The sequence below is a fragment of the Mytilus californianus genome, unplaced genomic scaffold, assembly GCF_021869535.1.
Source record: "Mytilus californianus isolate M0D057914Y unplaced genomic scaffold, xbMytCali1.0.p SCAF_6, whole genome shotgun sequence".
NCBI classification, from domain to species: Eukaryota; Metazoa; Mollusca; class Bivalvia; order Mytilida; family Mytilidae; genus Mytilus; species Mytilus californianus.
In genome coordinates this window covers 118,393,961-118,411,855 of record NW_026262712.1, presented here as the reverse complement: position 1 = coordinate 118,411,855, position 17,895 = coordinate 118,393,961, and the positions used below count along the sequence as shown (strand labels likewise).

Here is a 17,895-nt window from a genome sequence, read left to right as displayed (position 1 = left end):
TATTAATACTTTTTAATAAATACACCAACAAAACAAATCCGTATCCACACAAACTAGTACCCAAGAATCTCTAAAAAATACGTCATGCAGAATGACAAATATATCTTGTACAATTTTCTATATAAATTATGTCATTTAAAAATGCAATTAAAACTGTTATCATTTCATTCATTAGAAATAATTGTCAAGTATAAAAGATAATTGTTCAACCGTGACTGAATGAAAGAAATGATGTAAAGAATGATAACCTAATCTGTTAAAAATTTCTGAAAAATCTTTGATAATTTTATTATCAAATGATATCCCCATAATTACTATTTTGTATGATAAGTAATATCATAAATACAGAATACAAATAACATGGATGAAAGAAATGTCATCTCAGAACAGATGACACATTTATGTAGTATGTCCTTCTTGAAAACACTGCATATGCATTTGTTTGAATTCATTAGATGATTTCTTAAACTTGATTTATATGCAAGGTGCAGTAAGCGTGTTAACAGTTGTAAACGTTCCTGCTATTATTTAAAATTAATTACCAAATCGTTAGACATTCTAATGTGCTTATGGGTTAGAATTTTCCGTTTAACTTTCAGGTCTAACTCTGTTTCCAAACAACAATACATAAAAAAGATAAATGGAACATTTCTTAGTCAGTTTGGAATATACCAACTACTCGGTATTTTTCTTTCTTATTTTAGAAAAACTGACCATAGCACACTAACACATCGGTGGGATGTATAAGTACCGATCCACGTCAGAAGTATATAATCAAAATCAGATAAACAGTAAAGGTTTAAAAGGACAAAAAGGGGAACTTAAATGCGTAATTAAGATGATAAACAACGTCAGTACCTAGAATCTATACTTTAAGACCATCATATATTATTTGTGAAGTTGATACGGAATATTTATCAACAAGGTCTTGGTATCTTCCAATCTTCTGGTATTGAGATGACCGCTTATGTTAAATTCGAGGTATAAGTCTAAAATGAGACAGAGGAAACCGTGTCTGTTGTTTCTTTATATTCTAGTTCTGGATGATATATTAATGGAGCCCAATTAAAATAGTTTGGATTGTTAATGGAACGAACATTATCAATATATCTGAATGCGAAATTAAATGGTGGGGCTTCATTGACAAGTGTCTGACGGAACTTCTAATTGTATGAAAATAAGAAGAGGTCGGCAAGGAGAAGCGCACAGTTCGTTTCCATAGGAATACCGACAACTCGCTGAAAAAAAATCTACCTCCAAATTCAACAAATATGTTGTTATTACAAATGTGTTGTCAATGAGAAACTCCAGCATACTGATCACTAGTTCTTCTGTGTAGCATGATTTACTTTTTTGTTCACTATCAACAAAATATGCCGTATGGTATCCCAAAGCAATAAATCTATAGCGTATGCTGCCATTTTTATATTGAAAAGCATTTCTCAATTTCACATGGGGAATGATGGTATACAGGGTTGAAAAATCTAAAGTTTTGATAGAATTAATTTCAGAAAAAAAGATCGAGATTTAAAATTATCAAGAAGTTCTTTATAGTTTATTAAAATCCACATATGGTTAACACCACTACGCGAGTAAACAGTTTCACAGTATTTCTGAATACCCTCTTTCACTGCGGCCAATCTTATGGATAATTCCTTTTTAGAACATGCAGATGGACCGGCCATGTACCGTTATTTGTACGGAATTTTGTGGAGCTTAGGTATCCAATACAAACAAGGCAAGTCCTCAGATTTGCTGTTCAATGTAATTTTCATTGAAGTCATGAAGGACTTATTGTTCGCGAAAGTCTCATTCTTTTCAAATGATATGTGTTTTTATGTAGGATTACCTAAGTGCTTATGTATTCCTTATTCATTTATAAGACACTCAAAGTAGTACGATTTACACGCAAACACAATATTGTTTGAAGCTTTGTCAGTGGGAACAACAACATATTTATCGTAAAGAGATGACAGACATTTCACAGCTTCTTTGTCTCTGATCATCTCTTTTGTCAATCATTCACACAGTTTTTCAACTTATGAATTCGACGTTTTATCAGTGACCTTATAGTTTTGACAAATTCTGACAATGTGTCCAGTTCAACTACTTCTCGTTTAGCTAATGCCTTGGCGTAGTACTCAATAGAATCCATAATTATTTTGAGGATATGGTTCAAATTGATGTGTTGGGGTTCTCTAACCATGAGATATCACCTTTCGGAGATGTTCAAGTTGAATTATGTTAAGATCCGCAGTAATAACATGGCCAGAGGGGCTGTAAATATAAGGCGAATGAGAACAGTCACTTGTCGGAGGGTTTTTTTCAAGTATTTTTCTAAATCAAGGTCCAGCAATGCTTGCTTATAGTTAAATACTTTAGGAGCAATGGTTCTGGTGTAACTGTAGGATAAAATAGGAACAGACTGATTTTTGAAATAGATTTGAATTTTAGATGTTACCTCTTTGTGATGAAGAATGTTGCTGATGTTGATAGCATCAATTCCCTTATTAGTAAACTGAACAGGAAGGAATTTCCTCTTTTCATCATGCAAAGGTTTCGGTTTAACTGGTTTACGAAGACGACAAAAGAGCTACATCACAATTTTACTGACCGGTCTGTATATTGGCGAAAATGTATGTATTAGATACAATACAAAGGTAACAAAGAAACAGGCCGGTAACAACCGTTGCCGGATAGTTTTTCTGCGCGAGTAGTCAGGTCAAGGTACGAGGCGATAGCCGAGGACCTTGACCTGACTACAAGTGCAGAAAAACTATACGGCAGGTTGTTTCCGGCCTGTTTTTTTGTTACTTTTGTTTTGTATCTGACTTGTACGACGTTTCAAGAAAGTAATAATACATTTTGCAAGACTAAACATTCGAGAAACTTAGATAGCCATAAAGCAGTAAATGTAAGTTATAGTATAAACACATTTTTTTTTCATTTTCCTTCAACCGAGAGTTTTTTTCAAGAAAAAAATCAGGAATCTAATAATTTGATAAAAAAAGAACCATTTCAAGTAAAAGATGAATGTTGTACACATTTAAGACTTTTTAAAATGCAACTTCGTAAAACAGTAATATATTAAAGAAATATTTTAGTGGTAAGTAAGCTGACGTTTGATTTTTATGGATGAAACGGAATGCGGGGAGGGGGGCCTAATTTAATTTAAAATATACAGACTGTGATCTTTATTTTGATGAAAAAATGCAGAATGTGCCATTCCATCCCCCCATTCCCCCTTTAAAAAAATCGTAAAAATCGCACGTTTGTTGCCAAATACACGGATTCAATCTTCAGTGGTGGGGGTCCCGGGGGTTGTAACACCCCTTTTTTGAACGATCAATACATCTAAATGGGGACATATAGTTGGACCCCCCCCCCCCCCTGTTTTGTCCTGGATTGAGAACCCCCTTTTTTAAAATGGCTGGATCCGCAACTGATATATATGTATATATAAATTCAATAACAATATAAATGTATCAAAAGAATGAATTTCCTACTTCATTAGTGAATGAAATGTTATGAAAAAATGGATTTTGTCTTAATATTATATATATTCAGGCATATACTTTGATTTTTTTTTAAATTCATGCTCGTCTCTAGATCTGCAAGTGTTGATCGGGATTAAACACGTGTTACTATATGATCCAATCGCAGCTTACCGTCCAAAATTGATGACATAAGTTGAATGATTTTCTTCTAGATTTGCTGCTTATTTGGACGTGTATTACACGAACACTTTTTTTTATAGGATCAATCGTGCATTGGTGAGTTGATAGGGATTTTATCTTTTGATAAGATTTGATTTTTATTTACTTATTTCCTGTCTTTTTTTATTGAAATATGAACGTCGGTATCATCATTTCTTTACTTTCAGCATTGTCCAAAATACTATTCATGTCCATATATTGAAGAAAACATTTATTGACCGATTATTTTGCTTCATAAATGGGGCGGTATGTTCTTTTCTGAGTATATTAACTATTTACTTTTCAACGCCATCACCCAAATATTTTTGTTTAAATTAGCACTATACGGTATTCGGAAAATCAGGAATCATGCAGAACATTAATTTGTCATCTGCTTGACCATAGTAAATTTTTTCTCATAAAATTTGGGATCAAAATATCTTTTTTTAAGGAGAAAACCATACACCCCCCCTTTTTGAAGTTAAATGTCTAATCCCTTAGTGTACTGATATGAATAGTATTTTACTGAAAATGTTTGAAAAAAGATATTGATGCTAACGTAAATATTTTGTTTAATAAAAAGACCGGAAATATGTCGGTGAACCAAAAAGTTCAAATCTAATTGAAAGTTAAAGTGCCCATGAACTCACTGATCATGCACGAGTGAATCTATTCATAAAAAGTATCCGTGTAACAACTAAAAAGAGTCCGTGTATCATCTAAAAAGAGTCCGTGTAACACCCGTTAATGTACTGTTTTTCTATAGCTCTGCGGGGGGCAAAGTCGTACAAATATGCATCCCTTGTCAAGTGCATAATATCTCAAACATATAAGAAAATCAACAGGCAGTGAAAAGAGAATAGTTCTAATGTAATGTAACCCTAGCAAATGATGAAGATGTGAAAGAAGGTCATCAAAGCTCCCAAAGTTAGATCTAGATTTGGTAGACTTTTTCGGAAAGGAGTATGTTGTGGTGATAAATTTTTTCGATGATGCGTACTTTCATAAATAAAGAAGGATCATGGTCCGGTTGATTAAAATGGTAATAAAGAACCCTGAATTGTGGATCTTTATTATCAAACCGGTAATGATTCATCCTTTTTCGCAAAGTTTGCCCAGTTTCCACAAAAAGTAGCCCAAACAAATTACGTTCAATTCCGTAAACGACATTATGCGTGGAATAGTCCAGAGAATCAAAAGATTTTGTATAATAAGTTTTCCCTGTTAAGTTACTAGTGAAATCTACAGCAGTGATTAACATTTAACTTGTCTTACATGTGCTCTTCTTTCCTTCTGTATGTTTACAAGTAGAAGTGAAAGGAGTTGATTGTTTTTACTTTACATTACTACATTATTTAAACTATCAACTACAAAACTTGTTTGTTGGCGTCCTTGTTAGATGTAATTGTATGTTTGTTTGGATTATTTAGTTTATTGTACATTAATCAATTATGTCTGTTTGTGTTGCTCATAACATTTTTCAATATATTGAAACTAAAACTGTCAAAAAAGTGGGAGGTTTTGCTAGCTGTAAAACCAAGTTTAACCCATCAATTTCTTCGGTAAAGGTAAGAAATTCCAGTCGTTTCATTGGTTGATTAAGTTGAGGATTCGATTTGTTTGGTTTCCATTGACTTTCCCTTTTTAGATTTACTTCAGAGTATGTTTTGTTTTGTAATTATATCTATGATTACTTCCTTTTTTACATTCTATAAAATACAATTTGCGAAAAGTCGTTCATATTGATAGGTTGATGTACGAAGAAATTTGTTTCATTCACTTTGATATAGTATTTCCTAAGGACAGGACGACATATATAGACATAGGAATCTGATGTACAGTAGTTGTCGTCTTGTTTATGTAGTTCATACGTGTTTCTCGTTTCTCGTTTTCATATAGATTAGACCGTTGGTTTTCCCGTTTGAATGGTTTTACACTAGTTATTGTTGGGGCCCTTTATAGCTTGCTATTCGGTGTGAGCCAATGCTCCGTGTTGAAGGCCGTACCTTGACCTATAATGGTTTACTTTTATAAATTGTTAATTGGATGGAGAGTTGTCTCATTGGCACTCATACCACATCTTCCTATATCTATATGTTACATTCTTCTTTTTTTCATGGTTATTTTTTTTCATATAAGGAATGGCTTTCTTTCGTAGAGCTCAACGATTTCAATCGGCCCAAGACTATTTTTTTTCAATCAAATATGGTTGACGACAATTGGTTAATACTGGAAATGTTTTAACAATATGGATCTAATTCGGTCTGGGAAGCCTCTACAGCGTAACTATTACTTTAGATTTGTTCATGTCGCCAATGATATGTTTATCATTTTTTACTATGTAATCATTTGTGAAATTTACTACACTGTCTTTTATATGCTGCAGTTTTTCTTTTATTCTTCTTATCATGTAGATGGTATGGAGTTTAGTTTTTTTCAAAGAACAAAATCCTCTTGGCATTGGTAAAGGGTCATCTCGTCCAATTTTGCATTCAAAATGCCCAAAAACATACGGCATACCAATTCAATTGCCCCAAATGATAAAAACCACATGTGTACGTATTAAATGATTATCTGAAGAATAAAGTATCCGATGTCCAACTTAATGTTTGTAAAAAAGAGGCAAAAAATACCAAACTCATAATTCGAAAGCAAACTGACAACTCCGTAGCAAAATAAAAAAAAAACGACGAAAAGACCAACAACAGTACACAAAACACAACAAAGTAAACTAAAGCCTGTGGAACCCAAACCCAATCAAACATCGGAAGAGATCTCATGTGCTCCGGAAGGGAAAGCTGATCTTGCTCTACATGTTGCACCCGTCGTGTTGATATAAGCACTAACTGAATTAGTTTGGTCATGTTCCGCTTTTCCGCCACCATTCGATTATTGTTGGCAACTGATCAAAATGGTCTTAACGTTTCCTATATTGATTACATCGTGAGATAATATATAGTAGCAATATTGTCATACGGAAGTAAAAACATGACTTGATGGGTCTTCGTCACATCATACGTTTATTGATTGGAGAAAGTTGATGATTTATACAGGTTTCATTAAAAGAGAGTTGGACGACACAAAAGGAATATTCAAACTAATAACTCGAAAAACGAATTGATAATACAATGGCAAAAATCAAAATACTTCAAAAAGAAAACAAGACTTTACAAAACTTAACATAGAAAACTAAAGACTGAGCAACACGAACCCTCACCAAAAACCTGGGGTTCTCCCCTTATTATCAATAACTGCACTATTTTTGTCTTATTTTAATACCTTTGTTACTGTTTTCCAATATTTTCTATAAATAATTTGATCTTTTACAATATACCCCGTCACTTCCTGTTTCCTTTTGCGAAGTTATGGTTACATTACCAACAAAAGTATTTAAAGTCTTTTGAAAGCAATTGGAGTCATATGCGAAGCGATAACTTCTAAATTAAAATGTAAGTATACGTTATTGTTATAATTTATTTAACGTTTGGATTATCAAATCGATAAAAAAGCTCAACGAACCTGTGATGTTTTTGAAATTAAAAAGGTATTGTATGATAAAAAGATATATGGGTTTTCTGTCAACAAAGTGTTTACAATGACATGTAAGGGTCAAGAGGCACTCTTCAACAATACACATTGTGTACTTTTTAATGTCTTACCTATGCAAAGAGTTTAATAGACGTTACTAATGGTTGTTTGCTTAACCTCAAAGTATAAAATGTAGTTTTAAATAACAAGTAATAGATACGAAAAAAAAAATAGTAATGATAATCATTCTATCTCTGTTTAGCTAATTCATTTACTTTTATATAAAAATAAGTAGATGTGGTATGATTGCCACAGAGACAACTATCCATCAGAGTTCATGATGGTAATCAACTATAGGTCAGCGTGTGTCCTTTAACATGGACACCATACCATATAAAAAGCCCCTAGATAAAAAATTATTTTTTAACAATTCTGTATCATTTCCAAAGCAAACAGTCTAACTGTAATAAATTCAATTAGAATAACATTAAATTAATTTCGTGCGTCCGAAGTGCCTTTCTTGATTTACTTTCATCGGGAACGGTCAAACCTTAACATTTGAAAGCCAAGGCTGTATAAATACATGTTTATAGGTCGCGTACTTTTTCCAATGATATCTCCAAAATGTTTCAACATTTACTACATTATATTATCGTCATTAGTCGATTACACAAAGATGGCCAGCTTTTCAGCATCGACACATATCTGATAAAAATGAAAACATTTCTTATTTCCAAAAAGTGTGCATGTGTGTATGTTTTTTTCAAAAGTGTAATTTTTTAAAGTGCCTTGATTGTATGTTTTGTTATAAGTCACTTATTGATTAAATAATATGTATCGGTGCATTGGAACAATGCGCTATAAAGCGACCAGACAAAAGACCCATAATATAGATAAGATCACTGTTACATTTCCGATTTAAAGCAACATGGTAAAAACTTTGAATCGTAAATGAGACATTTAATATCTGTACACAATGTAATCGATATATATGTTTGAATTTTAAACCATACAAAAACAGATTTTATAAAACTTTTTTGGTAATATAACGCTTCAGCTGTTTTAGTTCTTATACATCCTTGGCTTTCAAATATTCGGCTTCGAGTGTTCATGATGAAGGTAAATCTAGAAAAGCGCTTCGAATGCATAAAACTTATAAAGTTTTTTTTTCGTTTTTAAAATGTTTAGAATTACTTTCAGTTTCTCACAATTGGGAACGATTATCTAATGCACGATTAATTGTTTAAAATCATTTATCCCTTTGCATGACAATAGGGTAGACTTGAATTTTATCACTTGATGTTATATTTAAAAGATATTTTATGTGTATTTACAAAAAGTAACCTATAAAATACATAACCGTGTGAATCAAATGGAAATAATCATTTTTCTTAAGCCAAATTTAATTTTGATAGAACAAATTTTAAAAATGCCGAACATGCCAATTATTTAAGTACTTCCGAAAAAGCAGCAAAACTGCAAGCTATCACAATTTAGTCCTGGCGAATATTTGATTCATTTTCTTCGACTTTTTTTTCACAGAAACTTTACATGTCTAAACGTCACCGTCAAGACCTCGACTGCGTACAAATCAATGCTCTCAATGTTTATTTCTGATTACAGATTTATAAAGGTTTTAATGTCAGTCTGTACATTTTGAGATTTTTCTATAGATGTGATGTGAAACAATCCCTAGCGAGATACCCTAGTTAAAAAGAGACAGAAGATACAAAAGAGATAATCAAAACAAACATGAGGATAAGAGACTGGCAAAATCAGGGCAATCAAACCAAAAACGACGAAAAATAAACAACTAAAAAGTCATTCGACACTACATAAAAAAAAAACTATAGATCGAGCAATAAGAACCTCATCAATAGCGAGGATAATCTTGGTTAAAACTATCTAACATGGCATCTTTTTTCCTTATCGAGAGCAGCATTTCGATTTCATGCCATGAGACTCCAACCTGGTTCAAACTTTTAATCCACAAAACAGCCTAAAGTAACAGTTTTGTTAAAAAATAAAGTCATCTAACTTATTTCATTTTCATGGTTTTAGGTTAAGCACGCAGCGGGAGAGAGAAAACTTTTATAGAATTTCGACAATTATTGTTGATCACGGGAAAGAGTCGTTGATTTTGTTGCTAGATAATGAACTAAACACTAGCAATCAAACACTGGAGGATTTTATAAACTTGAATCAACATGAAATATATCATTTATGCTTTAACAGATATACATGTTGCCAATGTATAAATGGCAGATTACCACTTACAACTCCCCCAAGTAGAGTTCTACATCCGGATCAATTAAATGTACTTCTAGACAAAAATGGGCAACAACTGTCTTGTCATAATATAAAAAGCTCATTACAATTCTATTGTTGTCCAGCAAAAACTACACTTACACCAAAGCATCTGGATTTAACACTTCTTCGTTGTCTACTGATTAATTTTGCCACCATCTGTCCTCAGAATAGCAGCATACGCCTTGTAGTTGATGACCTTGTTGGATATCGGAATAAATTGTATGGACATGCAGAAGAAGCTAGATGTTCAGACACTGACTATATTCTATACAAAAATCAAATTGAAAAAGTAATTCTAACAATTGCAAAATCATGCAAAAAAGAAAGTGAAATGAAACAGAAACTTAAAGATACTGAGGTTCGACCATTGGATGAAACAATTTGTCAACAGTACCAGATTTGTTTGCTACATGATATTCAACAAAATGAAGACATCAGAATGGTAAGCTTAATACTTTACACATATAAAACATACAAAAACTGCATTTTCATTCTGTACAGATATATCTTAAAGCAATGAGACAGCAGCCAAAAGACACAAGTAACAAAAGACGTTTAAAGGCTAACATACGGTTATAATCACGGCACAATTAAAGTGTCTTTAAATCAACCTCTATTAATACAAATATTCATAAGTTACTATTACAAGTTAACGTCCATAAATAGTTATTTCTAAATGAAAATGAATATTCCTGCAACAACTTAAGTTTTAATGTGCTACATTTTTGTCTTTTTTTATTCATACTCAAATGTCCTTGTGTATTCTATATGTATGTTCCGTTATGAAATTCTTAGTTGAATAGTCATTTACTATATAAAAACAAAAAGAGTTTAAAAGTTCAACTTCTTCTACAGGAAATAAATAATCTACGAGAACAATCGAAACAAAACAATGATCAAATTGTTCAGCACATTTTGGAAATCACCACCAATATTTCATCTCACAATAAAACAATTACAGAAAAAATGGAAGGCATGCAGTTGGATTTTGATAAAAGGGATGAAATTTTATATGAAAGAATACAAAGTAATGAGGTGAAACTCAATGACGAAGTCTATAAACAGAACAAAGAAGTTATGAGGACAATAGGAAAAGAGAGAGAAGTTCTGCAGTTGAATCACGAGGAACTCATTGGACATTTAAATCAGACTGAACTCAATATTCGATCGACAACAGAAGAAAAAACAGAAAGTATTCTTACACACGTCGAACAGACAAGACAAGAGATAAAGGATAAAATTGACAACATAAGTGTGGATCTTAAAGAAAAAGTGACCATTGAGGTGGCCAAATTGGGAATATTAGGTAATTCTGTCAGTTTGGAATTATTTTTAATTTAGGTACGATGAATTCATTTAAACGAATTGTGGTTTTAAAAACTCATTTAATAATTATAGTCTCCATTCGGAATTAGTGACAATTTATCATTGTTAGTTCTCCTCAATAAGGACAATTTGGCTATCCAAGTTAATGTCAGTATTACAAATCTAATCTTGAATCAATCCTAATCCTATCTTATTTTTGGGAAATATTTTTACAAATTCAAATGTGACGTCACTTTGTGTGGTTTTTTTTAAATTTCAAATGTGACGTCACTTTGTGCGTTGAGGCTTTGGCTAACTCGGCTGTGTATTTTTATGTGTTGGATTAAATTGTTTTATGTAATGTATCCGTTTTTATTCTGTAGTTAGTCCGCACTTCGGTTTTATCATGTATATCTATTATATAGTCATTTTATAAAATTTACTGTTTGCAAAATTATAAATTATTCTAAATAATAAGGATGTTCTTGTCCTAGGCAGAAAACCCTGGCCGTGTTGGGCGCAGCTTTTTGAAGTTTTGGTCCTCGGTGCTCTTCGGCTTTGTAATTGTTTTGGCTTTCATACTTTTTTCTTCTGAGCGTCACTGGTTGGTCTTGTGTGGACGAGACGCACGTCTGGAGTATTGAATTTTAAGCCTAGTACCTTTTGTTAGCTATTATTCGTGTGTTTCTTTGTCCTATATGTTCTCCCATTTATTTGTATTGTGGTCCTGTCATGTGATGTTGTCGTTTTGGTGTTGTGTTTGACGTTGCCATAAAAGCGGGAGGTTTGACATGCCACAAAACCAGGTTCTACCCACCATTTTTTTCTTAAAATGTCCTGTTCCAAGTCAGGAAAATGGCCATTGTTATATTATAGTTTGTTTCTGTGTGTGTTACATTTTAATGTTGTATTTTTGTTGTGTCGTTGTTCTCCTCTTATATTTGATGCGTTTCCCTCAGTTTTAGTTTGTAACCCGGATTTGTTTTTATCTCTATCGATTAATGAGTTTTCGAACAGCGGTATACTACTGTTGCCTTTATTTATTCATCATAGATACCAGGATTAGGTTTTTGTACACCAGTCGCACGTTTTTTCTACAAATGATTCATTGGTGACGCTCAAATAAAACCATTAAGAAAGGCCAAAATAAAGTACGAAGTTGAAGAGCATTGAGAACCCACAATTTCGAAAGGTTTTGCCAAATATATACAAATAAAGCACTTTTTTGAACATTTAACATGTATTGGAACGATTAATCTTCACATTGATATGTCCTTAAAATACACAAAGACAGCCTTCGAAAACATATATTTATACCTGAAGAAATATACATATACAAGCAATGAAATTCTAGAGAAAATTGTGTGTTGAATATGCTGATATATTGCTGTATTTTTTGAGTTTTTAAATGAAAGACAATTTGATTGTGTAATTTTTTTTTTCATTACAGATTTAAGAAAGCAAAATCTTATAGGTGAGATATCTTACATTTTTCTTTAGGTTTGTACAAAATGTCATTATAAATATGTACGGTAATACTGACAATGTTCCTGACTTTGGACACGTGCATGAACATGTATCGGGCAAAACTAGATCATCTGGTCTAAAGCTTCTCTCATTTAACCTACATCAGCGTATATACACAATTTTTTTATTTTGTTCTGACGTAGCAATTAATGAGACTTGAGTCCCCCTTTTTATGACAAACAAATATTTCTACCTAGAATAGGAATTATTCAACATATGCGTAGACTGCAAATACTTGTATTCGATTGTAAATAAAAATACCTGCCTTAAGAGCTTTCCTGCAATTTAAACAATCATCGCATACATGTGGTAGTTACTCCATACGATTTTAAACTCTGCTGTGGACTTGGTGATAAAAGACACTGTAGCGACAGTGTATATGCTTATATTATCTTGATAAATTAGTGGTTACCTTAATTGTTTTAATATTTTACGTGTCGCAAATGTCAAGAAATACGGCTAGATTCTTCTTTTTTCTAAATATCCCATCGGCTCTATACTACTTAATGATAATGTATGTTAATAAACACAGAAGTCATTTTTTCGGTATATTGATATGATTTATAATATGGCCATTGTTATATTATAGTTCGTTTCTGTGTGTGTTACATGTTAATGTTGTGTTTTTGTTGTGTCGTTGTTCTCCTCTTATATTTGATGCGTTTCCCTCAGTTTTAGTTTGTAACCCGGATTTGTTTTTATTTCTATCGATTTACGAGTTTCGAACAGCGGTATACTACTGTTGCCTTTATATAATATACTTTTCTAAACTTCCCGTTAATAAGTTAAGAAATTATTAATAAATAACCTCCCAACTCTTTTAGGCAAAATTAACCTTTAATATATGTAGCTATTATTTTTAATTCCTTTAAGATTAAATTGCTACTCACGTGTATAAGTATTTCAAAATATTTGTCTTATAAATGTTTATGCTTGAGCGTTTCTGATGTAGGAAAATTTAGAAGTGGGCATCGGACGCACGAAATTCATAAAATGTCATTTTGTGATATTGAACTTCTGTGTTAAATATATTTGGAGTTCCAATATTTGGTCTCCAGTAGACTATTGTTTGTGTTTTCGTGGTCTTTCGTGTTTTGCCGTGTCTTTGTCGGTTTACGAGCTTTGAATGACTACGTGGTATCTTCCGCCTCTTTTTGATAAAAAATAATTTTCGCAAACGAGCATCAGATTCATCCCAACAGCTTCATAAAATTGTGATAAAAGAGGTGTGAATACGGTTTTCCAATCATAGCACCAACGTTTTGTCGTTTAGATGATTTTTAATACAATTGTAAATTTGTTTTATTACATCTTTACAGATTTGGCTTTCAAAATGTCAATATCTAATATCTACCTTTGGGATATGTTCGAAGAAACTGTTCGCAATTCTTAAACGTAATATAAATTCAGTTTTTTACATTTATATAGATCACAGCATTGCCAGAATCAAAAGTCACCGAGGAGATGAAACATTTGTTGAAACGTTTGCACTTGATAAGGGGAAAAATGTATTAAAAGAACAAAACCTAGTAATTATCCGTGGTAAAGGAGGATCTGGAAAGACACAGATAGCTCTTCATTTAGCATCTGTTTACCAAGATGAAGGATACATTCCGCTTTTCTTCTCGGACAAAGAAGTTATTAAGTACAGAGATTTAATTTCATTAACCGATAAAAATATTGTAATTGTCGAGGATCTGTTTGGTAGAACGAGCGTTGACTTTTACGAAGATTACCATAGAAATATTCTGGATATTTTGTTAAGTTGTTTAAAGACGTCTACTCTTTTAAAAATGGTGTTTACCATCAGAAACGACCCAACATGCGAGGAAAGCATTTTAGCAAAGCATGACATATTTCATCAGAAATGCATTCTCAATTTGGATTATGATTACAGCCTGTCAGACAAAGAACGTATCACCATTCTTTTGAGTCATATGAGATATAATGCAATAAGCCCATGCAAAAGTAAATTAAAGATAGATGTATGTTTTGACTACGATCCTTTGCCTGGCTGTTCATCTGAATGTACTGCAAATGTTCAGCAGTTACCATGCGGTAAAATCCAAATATGTACCGACACAATTTATACATGCTGTATGAGTGATACATATGTTGGATTTCCGGAAACGTGTCGTATGTTTTGTTGTGATAAATCATTGACATGTCTTGGTGTTTCATATTTCCGTAACACAAATAAATCCTTAATTAATAAGATCAACGATCTATTCTCAGAAAGCTTTGAAAAATTATCATGTCGGTATCAGTACAGTGTATTAGTTTACACTGCTTTGAAACATAATTTCTTCGATAACAATATAATAGAAAGTCATATAGAAAATGATCAACTATTCAAGAGAATATTTTCCTTATTTGATAACAGGGAAACAAAGATACGAAAAACATTGGTCCAACAAGCTATACGTAGCCTTGAAGGTGGATACCTGATCAACAGTTCTAGGTACAATGAGTTTTACCTAGATAATTGTCCTGATACATTAGGAAAGGCCTACATGTTTAAACATCAAGCTGTACATGATGCTGTTCTGGTCTCATTCGGTAACGAATGCCCCGAAATGTTGATGAATCTGGACATCTGTGAACTCCAATTCATTTTACAATATATAAGACCTAGCTTAAAGCAACCTGACCCGAAATCATCTGTTATCCATGTTGACCCTAAATTAGTCATTGATAAGCTTTGTTATTTTCTAGAGAAAGATTTTCTTCTAAGTCACTGCGAAATGTTTAAACTTGTAGGAATATCTCATCCATGGTTTCCTCCGCGAATTGAAGGTCAAGATGAGGAAGATGACTACCAAGAACAATGCAAGTTTGATGAAAGCGATAAATCTGAATATACTGATGACGTGAAAAGCTTACTCGATTTACAGAAAGAGGATCCTGGCAGCGACCAAAGTACCCATGATGGTAATAGCTTACTCGATTTACAAGCAGAAGATCCTGGTAGCGATGACAGTGCGGATGACGCCAAAAGCTTATCCGATCTACAGGCAGAAGATGCTGGAAGCGATAGAAGTGACACAGAAGAAGAAAATGATATCTGTGAATTCGCATATCAAATTATTCGTGGTTGTCCAGAAATGATAGGAGAATATATTCGAAATTGCATTATTGAAAGGCGATATGTTTCATTTGTCAAAATATTTCTTGAAAGACTTTCTAAATTACCACCACAACCAGAGCAAATGACGAAGTTTCTCAATGGACTTACCAGAAGAGGCACCTGTTTGATGAATTTGAAAATCAATTCCGACATCATTCGTGATTGTGCTTTTAAATATGCTGACATAAATGTCTTTTGTCTAATTTTTAGACCAGAGAGTTCGACTATCAAACATTATAAGTTTTATCAACTAGACGATACATCACTTCAGGTAAAGCTTATTTCTATCATTGACGAAAATAAAACTTATAAAACAATGGCGGAAATCGGCAACTTTTTATATAGAATTGGAGTAGATGAAGGAAATTATGAATTTGTCAATAGATTCCTAGACAGCATTTTAGATACATATAGGAGTAAAGAAAACCACTGTAAAATTCGTTATATTATCGACGGGATATCGGCAAAAGGCAGGCGAACGGACGTGGTGTCCCGGTTCATAGAATTCATGCAAACAAACTTACTAACCTACGGAAGTATTAAGACTATCATTGGCCTTTGGGAAGTAATAAACACTGAAATATACAAAACTGATAAGAACACTGCATCATTAATGGTAATTCTAGAAGAAAAGTTTGAGGAACACATACTGTTTGGTACAGATTTTGAAGACGGAGTAAATTACAAAGCACAGACACAAGAGTATGGAGCATGCGTATACAATCTAGGTATGAAAGTTCAAAACAACAAATGTATTGAACAGCTTTTGTTAAAACTAAATGAAACTTACGAATTGTTAATTAAATGTGCATTTTTTATTGGATCACCAAATAGTCTTCACTTTTTAATTTATTTCTATAAAGGATTTACTAACTTTCGGGCGCGAAAAAATGATGCAGAACAAATGTGTCCTTCGGGAATGGAAAAACTATATTGTCATATTAAGCGATATAAAACATTTTTTAAAAAGGTGAAAGAAACAATAAGATGTACCAACTCGTCTGGTGAATACGCCATTCCATTTTCGTGGTATTTCTCTCTTGCCAGCAAGGACAAACTCAACTCAAAGACCAGTGAAGATGATGTTCATGATGGTAATTAAGAGAAGTTTTGAAACATATTATCTGCATTTGTTTGATAAAAATACTCCTTCGTGGAAAACCACACTGGTTCCAATAACAATTACATCCGAGGCAGAAATGATCAAACTGTGGAATTGTATAATCGATAACAATTTTTGTAGTGTAATGGACTGATATTCCAACAGACGGTCGTTTATTCTAACGGGTTTTAATTTTGTCTAACTTGTTTTGTACTCCTCACATGACGGAATTCATACAAAACTTACTTTTAAGACCAAATAGAACTTTTTTTCATATTAATCAAAGATAAAAGTATCAAACAATAATCTGTTTTAGAATTATTTATATCACATATATTTTCGTGAGCGTTAGATAAGGTACACTGCGTAAACATATTAGACGGACATCTTAATACTTAAATCTATGAATTCAGTTTTCATTTGTCAACTGTGACATACCATCATAATTTGCCTATAGTGTTTATGTGTCTACAGATTTTAATAATGTATGGTAAGACATGTTCTGTTTGTGGCCTTTTCAATAATAGGGGATATCTTCTTTCCTCAAAAACTTCTGTAACAAAAAATGAGACAGTCAACTCATATGTACTTCGGTTCTTCGGTCAACATTATAGCAGTTATCATATTACTAAATGGTCACTTTTCAAACCAACTTATGACACATTTAACTGTTTGTGCACTGATGTCATTATGACAAAATTATTTTAAGTATTTTACAGTCGTTTTCAAAATTTCTGTAAATGCAACTATTTTTGTAAAATTTTAATATAAGCCGGTAATATAATCTTCACTTGAATGTTTACTAATCCAGTTAGGATAAAGTAGTTCTTGTATCCGATGGTCACGAGGTCGAATTCTTTGAAAATCAAAAACCTAGTACAATTGTTAAAGAGCTGGTGAAACCACAAAGCACCACAAGTATAGACGTATCCGGACAAAAAGAACCATCGAAACTCTAATTTGCCTAATTCATTGACATATATAAACTTTTGGAATTTTTAGTCCTTTATCATGTTTATTTTGCCTTTTTTTTTTCTTTATTCGATCTTTTTTTTTTGTTCCTTGCTACATAGGAAAAATTGCACCATATGTTTTCATATGTTTAACATATGTTTTTCATATGTTTGAAAACATATGTAAACATATGTTTGAAAACATATGTAAACATATGTTTAGATCCGACATGAAAACATATCTTTTCGAACATATGAAAAACATATGGAAAACATATGAAAAACATATGTTTTTAAAATCATATGAAAAACATGTTTTTCATACATGTAAAAATATGAAAATTTTTC

The 17,895-nt window shown here is 32.4% G+C and overlaps 1 protein-coding gene across 1 annotated transcript; it reads left to right on the top strand.

Annotated features, from left to right (window-relative positions):
• Window positions 1-7,054: 7,054 nt before the first annotated feature.
• Window positions 7,055-16,900, top strand: LOC127704660 (uncharacterized). The gene is made up of 5 exons (XM_052208794.1): window positions 7,055-7,144; window positions 9,285-9,975; window positions 10,389-10,839; window positions 12,289-12,312; window positions 13,794-16,900. Coding segments are annotated over exons 1-5 (3,969 nt in total). The 5' UTR covers window positions 7,055-7,142; the 3' UTR covers window positions 16,595-16,900.
• The last annotated feature ends 995 nt before the right edge of the window (window positions 16,901-17,895 follow it).